The sequence below is a fragment of the Penaeus japonicus genome, unplaced genomic scaffold (assembly GCF_977035675.1).
Source record: "Penaeus japonicus unplaced genomic scaffold, GWHDUDI00000001_assembly GWHDUDI00000029, whole genome shotgun sequence".
NCBI lineage: Eukaryota > Metazoa > Arthropoda > Malacostraca > Decapoda > Penaeidae > Penaeus > Penaeus japonicus.
The window spans coordinates 32,309,818-32,319,746 of NW_028234431.1; the positions used below are offsets into that span (position 1 = coordinate 32,309,818).

At 42.9% G+C, this 9,929-nt stretch overlaps 1 protein-coding gene across 26 annotated transcripts in view; it reads left to right on the plus strand.

The window, feature by feature from the left end:
* The first annotated feature begins 216 nt into the window (after window positions 1-216).
* The window catches only part of LOC122255483 (uncharacterized), a 41,043-nt gene continuing 31,330 nt past the window's right edge, over window positions 217-9,929 (plus strand). For 20 of the 26 annotated variants that reach the window (XR_015192499.1, XR_015192500.1, XM_086554326.1 and 17 more), the window contains exons 1-4: window positions 217-375; window positions 2,769-2,851; window positions 2,971-3,855; window positions 4,017-4,118. Coding sequence is in view for 23 of the 26 variants with exons in the window: in XM_086554326.1 (XP_086410452.1) it covers window positions 2,774-2,851; window positions 2,971-3,855; window positions 4,017-4,118 (1,065 nt within the window). In the remaining 3 variants the exon portion in view is untranslated. Of the gene's footprint in view, window positions 376-2,768; window positions 2,852-2,970; window positions 3,856-4,016; window positions 4,119-7,290; window positions 7,666-7,686; window positions 8,123-8,145; window positions 8,391-8,615; window positions 9,090-9,302 lie in introns of those variants that run through there. The other 6 variants (XM_043019684.2, XR_015192498.1, XM_043019740.2 and 3 more) reach the window with 6 other exon arrangements.

The window sequence follows — 9,929 nt, forward strand, 5'->3', positions numbered from 1 at the left end:
CCTGCAATCTAGCGGAGATGACACGCGCGTAGCGGACGAAGCTCAAACATTGGCAACGTTGACTCGCACTCGTCGGCGTCGAATCGAACCAAACCGCCGAAATACTTTAAACGTTTATCAGATTCCCAAATGACTGATTCCACCAAATCTAAACCACCTTTTCAAATCTCGAACGTACAATTAAGAATCCACTACATATAGGTCTTCCAAGGTGGCTCTACAGCGGTGGCAATAATGATTTATGACCAAGTCGGAGCTTGAGTGCGCCTCCGCCAGAAGACCCGCGGGTGCGCAAGAGAGAGGGAAGGCTTAGCGTCGTCTCCTTCATTAACGCTACAAATGTCAAATACAACGAGATAACTAGTCGCCAAAAAGGTAAGTCCGCATCGACTAAATACCTAGGGCATCCCTGGGAGGAAGCTATAGAGAAAAGTAGACGAATTAAAGGTAGAAAAGTAGGTTTATAGATAATGGGGCTTTCCGCCCTCCGTGACGCAGCTTATGTGAGCTTCCGCCAGTCGGTTGCCAAGAGGCGGTCCGGCCTTATTTCTCCTCTTTCCTCGCCCCTCTTCGCCTCTTTCCCTCCCCTTTCTTGGTCTCCGCGAAGCTCGATATTAAGCGGTGGGTGCGTAGTGGTTAGGAATTAGCTTCATAGGCCGGAATACGTGTGGGAAAGCTTGGAGTTGAGACACCGGTTGGCTGGGTCGAGGGGCGCGTTCTCCCTCCTCCTTCCCCCCTCCTCCCTCCTCCCCCTTCCCCTTCCCTCCTCTTCCCTCCTCTAAGGCCTTTGTTGGACAGGAACCCACGCCACGGTACCCTCCGTGTCCTCCTCCGTCCCTGTGCTTCCCTCCCCCGCCCCAGGAACCGAGGCTTGTTCTTTCTCTGCGGCGAAACACGCGAGGAGGCGAGAGACGCGCTCGTGTTATGGTGCAGGTAATAGCCCTTTCAACTCTACGGATGTGTGGCACTGCAACTTGAGGGGAAGTGTGTGTAACGTTTGGCAACCTCAGGAATCTTCTCTCCCTCTCTCTCCTCCCCACCTCTCCCCACCTCTTCCTTTCCCTCCGTCCCCCCCCTTCACTCCACTCCCCTCCTCTCCACTCCCCTCCTCTTCCCTCCCCACCCCCTATCCCTCTCCTTCCCCCTTCTTTCCTCCACCTCTCTTGCTGCACCAGTTTATTGATTTTCTACCCCCTTTCTACTCCCCCCCCCTTCATCCCCCCATGCCTGCCCTCCCAGGTATTGTTTGTTCTGTGATTTGTGTGTGAGAGAGAGAGAGACTGTTTTAAAGCTGACTCTCCTGGTCCTTATGGAGAGGGAAAGAGAGAGGGAGTGTGAAAGTATCTTTGTTGACTGGGGTGTTGCAGCTGTCATATGGTAGGAAAAAAGATGTTCAGAGTTGAGTGTTTTGGAGGTTGTGGTTGAGGTTGATTTAGTGTTTCTGTAGGTCTTTTGTTTATGTTGAGTATTGGGATGGGAGGTTGATATTTGATGTACCACCAAGTAAGACTTTGTTTTTTTTTCTTGCCAAATTATATGTTTGAGGTTTGTTGGCCTTCTTTGGAATCCTATATCAATATCCTCTATTTATTAAGTAAAGTGTGGTATTGGAAATCAGTCGTTTGTATTAGAAGGTCGTGCTTTGCTCTCAATCTAGGAAAAGCTCTTATGTGATGTGTATCCATATTCGTTGGGGATGAATGCTTTCAAACCTAAATCTGAAACACAGTTGGTTGAAGGATTATGGTGAAATGTTTCATATGAGAAAACTAATGGCATCACTCTGAAGCTTATCCGGGAATAACGGCTGACTCACCAAGCTCACCAGGGTTCTATAATGTGGGATGGTGGTTGTAGGTAGCAACTCCTTTTGAATACAGGTTGTTACTTGGTTTATATGGGATGTGATATATGATGTGACATGACAGCTGCAGATAATGCGGCTAAATTATTTTTTTTCAAGTCCTTGTGAATTAGATGAAGGTTTACCGATTCATGAGTATGGAATTGTATTGGTTAACTGGTCATATGTTCATGGTTTAAAGGATTGGTTTGTCTGCCACAGGCTGCTTTCACATTTTCTTACAATTTGCCTCATGTTGTTGCTGACACAGTAATAATTGCTTATTTAGATGATCATGTGTAGTTGAAGAGTTCCTTATATCTATAATTATGTATGCATGACACTTTCCAATCAAAATTTAGCCTTTTGCTAAACTTTATCTCAGGCTCTTATATACTGAACTCTTATGAGCATACTGCATGAAGGTGTAACTCTTGAACTGCAAGATGCAACTAACGTAGAGGAATATTCATTCCAATTGATATGTGATGGCCAAATTAATGGTTAAGGTAATTCCATACAATATGTCTCAGAGTGGTTAGCACGAGGTGGGGCAAGTGTTACTTTGTCTTGATAGTGTTTAGAACCTGCTTTGTTGCAATATTCCTTCAGGTTGCATTTTACAGCTTAATTGTTGCACAGTGTGGTATACATGGAACAGCTTTGACAAAATTGAAGGCAGTAACAAGTTTTAAGTTAGTATGGTAAATGTTCAGTTATTGGACCCATTTTGGAACAAAAATGTATTGCTGTGCATGGGTTTGGTGTGAAAGAAGCACTGCAAAAAAATTGTTTATACCAACTTTCAGTAAAAGTTTAATTTTATGGTATTTATGAATCAGTGATAGTTTAATTCTCGAAAGGCAAAGAGAGGACCAAATAACTTTCTTTATGAAAATACTTCAATATTCTTTTTTCATTCCAGAAAGCATGGAGGAGTTACTTTCATTGAAGTGGAACAACCACCGTTCCACTTTCCTCCACATTTTGGGAGTTCTCAGGGACAAGGTATGTATTGATCTGATCTCTTATTGTATGCCATGTTTCAAGTGTAAATTCTCTTGTGGATTTATGTCCTTTTGATTCTGGTCCTGAGTGTCCTTTTAACTTGTCTTATAACTTTACAGCAATCGTACACGGATGTGACTCTGGCATGTGATGGCAAGTTCTACAGTGTGCATAAGCTGGTGTTGTCAACATGTAGTGACTATTTCTGTGCCATGTTTGAGAAGACTGCTTGTAAAAGCCCTGTTATAGTGTTAAAAGATATTAAGTGTGAGGACCTTGAGGCCTTACTAGACTACATGTACCTTGGTGAAGTGAATGTAAGGCAAAGTGATTTAGCGTCTTTGATAAAGGCTGCCGAAAATTTACGCATCAAGGGTCTCGCAGTACCTGATGATGAACCTACAAACAAAGTTCCGGCAACGTCTGCGCCAAACAGAGCCGAACCGGCAAGGAGAGAAGGGGGGATTGGCAGCCCCCCTGCCAAGCGGAAAAGAAGAGATGAAGGCGAAGACGGCAGGGAAGACGTGAGACCGCAGGCCAGTGGTGGCTTACAAACTCCCCCTCCTCCTCCGTCTAGACCAAAGAGCCCTATTGCCCAGCGCCTGAGCCCTTCCCCCCACAGAACCTCTCAGGAATCCCCAGCTACAGATGATCGTGTCAGCCGTCCCCTCTCGTCGCCAGCAGAAAACCCCGCCTCGTCTCATGTCCCGGCACAATCTTCCGCACACACCACGGCGTCGCAAGCGCAAGCCAGTAGTCAGTTTAGATCAGAAGAGACTCCCTCCTTTGTCAAAGTGGAAATGGAGGAAGAAAGTGCCAACGAGATGCCCGGGGACTCCTACGACCTCAGCGCGGACGGTTACAAGGAAGAAGGTGACGATTCTGGAAGTGGAGTGAATAATGATTTACCTGAGTTCCTACAAGCAGCAGCCACTGGAGCCTTAGCTGGTAGCACAGCCTCGTACCCTCACCCCTCCTTTGCCGGGCCCTCTGGCTACCAGCCGGTAAGTTGTCTTAATTGAACACTTTATGACTGCATATTGTGGAATAAGATTCAACTGTATTTGATTTTATAGGGATTATGAACCTTTTAGCTCAGTCTTAAATTATGTCCCTGGAAAAGTAAATTTATTTTGTAACTGGTTTATGTGTTGCTTCCGTGTAGGGAGACCTGGCGGGCTGGCAGGGTGACGGATCGTCCATAGGCTTCCCTGCTCATCTTAACTTTAGCACCTCAGACAGTTCTAGTCAACAGAATGCACCCGGGGTAAGTGTTGGTCCTTTCAGTTCTTTTTCCATGACCCTGAGGAGGGATACATCCATGGCAGTTTGACTTTGCAGTGTATAGATATTGATGTCTTGTCAATTCTTTCATTTCACTGTTTTGTAACTATTTTGTTGAAGGTAAATGATGTACCATTTGCATTTATGGAACTCATATTGTCCAAAGTTTTTTGGAATAATTCAAAAGCACTTCTCTAGCAAAGAATAAGTGGATTGGTTGCATCAAGAATTGCATTAACGATGTATCCCTTTCATGTGGTTATGATTAGATGGTTCCTCACCTTCTTGAACACTAGAGGCTGGAAATTTGTAGTATTGATTGCCATAGTTTTTCACTTTTCTTTTTTTTTTTTTCTTTGTCATATTACATTTCTGGTTTAAGTTTGAATTGAAAAGCCTAGAAAAAAGGGGAAAGAGAGGGACAAGGGACAAGCTGCTTGTAAAAGGGTTTTGTGATAGGGGTGGGGGGAGGAGGTGGAGGAGGAGGAGACGAGGGACTTGTTTTCTACACTTTAGGCTTGTTACCGTAACCTCTAGCTGGAGTCCAAGGTACAGGAAGAGAACCCCATTGAATTGAGGGTAAGTGATCAAGACAGGAACTTTGCTGTGTTCAGCCTCTAGTGTATCATTAGAATGACTTCCATAGTAACAGTTTTATGTATCATACTTTGAAAGACAGCCCTTGTTCTTGGTATAGTATCCAGGCTGGTGAGGTTTCATCTTGTAAAAGGGATCAGTAATGTAAAATTGAAGTTATCCAATTTAATTTGTCATTGAACTAAGATGCATTGCCTTCCAATTATCTCATTGTATTGAATTTTCTTCATATATGTTCTTAAAAAGAAATTGATGCCGTCAATCACATTTTTTTTTTTTTCTATTTGTGGTAAATGAATTTGTGCGCGATTGTGTGTATGTGTGAGATGTCGGAAGAGGAACGGCTGCTATATACTCGTGACTGACAGACTTAATACCACTGGACGCAAATGGAAAAGGAGGAAGACATGCTAACACTTGAACAATCGTGTGTTCAAACTCATGGGCTATGACACCAACACTTTTATGCACGCACACACTTGCTCTTTTGTTTTTTCATCTCTGGCAAACTTGCTTTTCCATTGTCTCATACTCAGTTGTTCACAGCTTGAACCATTCACTCACACTACTCACTCACTCACTCACTCACTCACTCACTCACTCACTCACTCACTCACTCACTCACTCACTCACTCACTCACTCACTCACTCACTCACTCACTCACTCACCAACCCTCCCCTTTCTCGAACTTGCCCTCGAACTCTACCATCATTTCATACTTTTACATATACACTACATTCACAAACAAGTGCATGTCTTAGGAGTGGGGGGGGGACCTGTCCTCTATGTGAAGGGGCATAATTACGTCTTTACAGCTGTGAAATCCGTTACGGCTGATTGTAGCGTCTCGTTTGGAAACCATGATTAGCCAATTTGGGTGTCGTTCCATAAAAGATTTGGACAGTATTTGATAGATTTTTGTTTTTTGAAATTTATTAGAAGTATTATGCAAGATAAAAGATGAAAGAATGATGAGCTTGAGGAAGAGTGGATGTGCCTACTACATTTAGGGATTATTATCCTCACAGTAAAGGTTGCGTGGATTTGATAGTCTCCTGGTATGTCAACTCCTTTGAAAGTAATTAAGTTTAACCGTTATGGTTACAGTATAAATGACCTCTTGGTTAGTGTAACATTATGGTTTGGGCAGAATGATAACTTTTTACTTTAATAATTTCTTGCAAATATTGTAAATATTCAGTTACATAGGATGTTTAGGAAAAAATATATAGGTATTCCTCTTGTTCATAGTATGTAAATGTTGAGTGTGAGACAGAGCATGATTGAGAAAAGGACTTGATTAAGGGAAGTAGGCAGCTAAAGTTATGAATGGAGTTGGATGAATGGATTGGAAATATTTTTTACCCATGGAAAATTTGAAGGCATTTGCCTCAAGGATAATTTATCTACTTGTGAGACTTAAGATGTTCTGAGAAAAGTAGTTACTGATCTCTATAGCTATAGTTACAAATGTTAGTGTCCAGTGTAGGTCAGATTGAAATTCCTTCACTTTATTCTATGAATTTTTTAACTGGGTCTTCATTTCAAAAGATTAAAAGTATTAAAAGTTCACTGGACATAAACATTCTTGTGTACTGCATGTTATAAGTTACATATTTTGAAATATTCCTCTGCAAGGTAATAGGTGTGGGTATTGAGATAAATGCATTGAAGGCATTTCAATTGAGCTTGGGGAATGTTTCAACACTCTATGTGAAAAATATGATTAGGGAAATATTTGGTGAAGATTTAAAAAAAAGAAAGAAAAGTGAGCTACCCATAATATGGTCAAATGCACCTACAGGTTGGGTTGATCTATGATAAGAAATCAAATAATTGGGTGGGCTGAAATCCTGAAGGTGTCATTATGGCCGATAAAAAAAAAAAAAAAAACAAAAAAAAACATGAATTGCGTAGGTAACTGCGTAAGATATTGCTTCTCTTAAGCAAGTGTACAGGTGCATATCAAATATCAATATTACATTTGAATTACTACAATACATACTCCACACCTGCACAGATCATTCTTCACCTATCATTTAAAATTCATATGTACATCGGAATCAGATTAATGCATTTAGATGTGTGCACTCTTTGTTTTGTACACACACACACACACACACACACACACACACACACACACACACACACACACACACACACACACACACACACACACACACACACACACATATGTAAACATAAATATGAACATAAACCTGTGATCACAATACAACACAAACACATGCAAATATCTCTTTGTGGCAAATTATTATGTGAATCAGTCAATACATGATGACAATTAACAATAGTATTTGTATCCTAAAAGTACTTGTGTCATTTTGATGAGATTTTAAGTAATTGGAGAGAGCTTTTATAGACATTTTTTTTTCTTATGTTAAAGGGGAGTATTGCAGAATAGAAAGCCATTTCAAATGTCACTTCTTACTCCTACAAAGTCTATGTAAAAGTAAGCAATACACACCATAGAGAGGGTAACTGAACGTTTTTCCTTTGAATACTTTCATTGCGGGTAAGCTGATGCTGTATTTTTCAGGATGTTGGGGTGGGCCAAGTCGGTGTAATGGGTATTGAAAGTCACAGCTGGTCAAGAGTGGAAGGAAAGGCACAAGGGAGACGCAACGTTTGCCCTCATTGTGGAAAGAGTTTTGCTTACCCTAAAGACCTACGCCGACACATTCTGACGCACACGGGGGAGAAGCCGTTTGGGTGTCCGTTTTGCAGTCATAGAGCCAATCATAAGAGCAACTTGAAGATGCACATATTCTGTGTACATGAGAAGGAGATTTCGTGACCAGCTTGCCAAACCTATTAGGATTTGTGAGCTCATGTGTAGATATTGTTGTGGTGGTAAAGAATAAGAGACATGGCAGTCGTATAATGTTTGCTTTTACCTGAGTGCCCCGAGTAAGACGTTGCCATATTTTTGCAGGGAATGGGGATAGATGAAGTCGGTGCAATGGGAAGTTTGAGTCTTAGTAGACTGAGAGCTGTTGTGAGTACCCACGCCAAGCGACACTTGTGTCCCTTCTGTGGCAAGGGCTTTCAGTCGCCCAAGGACCTACGGCGACATATTCTGACTCACACTGGGGAGAAGCCCTATCTCTGCCCGTACTGCAATCACAGAGCTAATCAGAAGAGCAACTTGAAGTCTCATATGCTGTGTGTTCATAACAAAGACATTTCGTGAATCTGACAAGTTTATTTCGATTGGTCTAGGAATGTGTCAGACCTTGAGGTAATGATATGAAAATGAAATTACTGACCAGAAAATACAAAAAATAAAAAAAGCACTGTCAAGGCACAATAGATATCGTTTCTTGTATTTAAAAGGGAATTGTTTAATTTCATTTGCTTTTCTGAAAGAGTAAGACCTTGCCATATTTTTCAGGGCATGGGTGTCCGTGAAATGGAAAGTATGAGTGACAGTAGACTGAGAATCATCTTGGGTTCCCACAGCAAGAAACACTTGTGCACCCACTGTGGCAAGAGCTTTCAGTCCCCCAAGGACCTCAGAAGACACATACTCACTCATACTGGGGAAAAGCCATATCTCTGCCCATATTGCACACACAGGGCAGCACTCAAGGGAAACTTGAAAGTGCATATTATTACTGTTCATGGAAAGTCTGTTATGTGAGCCCTTCCTACCTTGGTACTCCTTTGAAGTTTGGGTTTCTTATTATTTTGTTTTCTAAGCATAATGGCACTGTAGCCTGTGGTTTCTAAGTAAGGCTCTTGGTACTACATGGTAAAACCTTTTATGTTGTATGGTTCTTGTTACCAGTTTCACAATGTCATGGGAGTTGTGCGTGTTCAAAGGTGGGCTGCTGACTCAGGGAGGGTGCGTTGTCATTGCAGGGTGCGTTGTCAATGGAGGGTACGTCTTCTGTGCACCTCCACATGGGTATGAGCCCCCGGCGACTGTTGGCTGCTACCCAGCGGCACCCTAGTACACGTCGGCAACCCAGCCCACGCCAGCTATTGGCCCAACCCAGAAAGCATCCTTGTCCCCAGTGTACCCGTATCTTCTCCAGCATACGCGACCTGGACCGCCACTTCCTCACTCACACAGGCGAGAAGCCCTACGAGTGCCCGCACTGCCCGCACCGGGCTAACAGGAAAGGCAATCTCAAGACCCACATCAGAGCGCTTCACCCAGATAGTGTCGTGTGAAGACCAGATAGATGCCTTTGATTGTGTGTGGAAGATAATGATATCAAAAGAGAGGGATCAGTGAGAGGCATTGGGGCCTTTTGCTTCATACCACTCTTTCCAAAGCTTTAAATATGAAAAAGACACTACTGATAGAAAAAGAAAGAAAAAAAAAGAAAGGAGAACAAAATCTTTAGTCAAGTAATGGAAGCATGAGAATTTCAAAGTGGTTTGTGGTTGTAATGTTGAAGATGCCTTAAAAGAATTAGAAATAGGATAATCTATTTTTGTTGAAAATATGGCTTGTTTATTACTACTGTTAAGCCTTAGGGAGAGCGTGAGAGGAGAATGATTGATACCAAGTTGTTGAGGCAAAGCTTTGGTGTTTTGCAGGCGGTGGGTGGCGCCGTCAGTGAGGGTCTCTTTGTTCAGTGTCCAGCTTGTGGGAAAAAGTGCTATGGTCGCAACCGTAAGCAGAACATGGTCCACCACATGGCCACACACAGCCGGGATCGCCCTGTTACCTGCCCACACTGCCCCTACCGAGCTGCCTCGGAGTCTCAGCTATACAGACATATCACCATGTTACATCTCAATACAAGTAGACTTCTTGATGCAAACACGAAAGACAGTTAGACACACTGTGTTTGGGTTATGGGAGAAGGAAAGTGGGTATGGAATCTGTTATTTATGTTTAGGAGACAGATAAGGTATGGAAATGCAATGTTTTATACTTAAGATTGCAATACCTCTGGGTTCAGGCAATGAATCTGAGGGGTACATGTACACATATTCCCGATAGACAGGTTGAGTGAATGTATTCGCCTTCTTGCAGGCAGCAGGAGAGTTGCTGACTGGGGTGAGGGTCGGCCCCCAAGGGCACTTGGGCCAGGGTGACTCGCATAAGTCCTTTGAGGTTACAGGGCCAACTCCTATTGTTGGACTCTTGTGCCCAGTGTGTGGCAAGCGGTTCCAGGGTCGCAATCGCCGTCAGAACCTAGAGCACCACCTTGTCACACA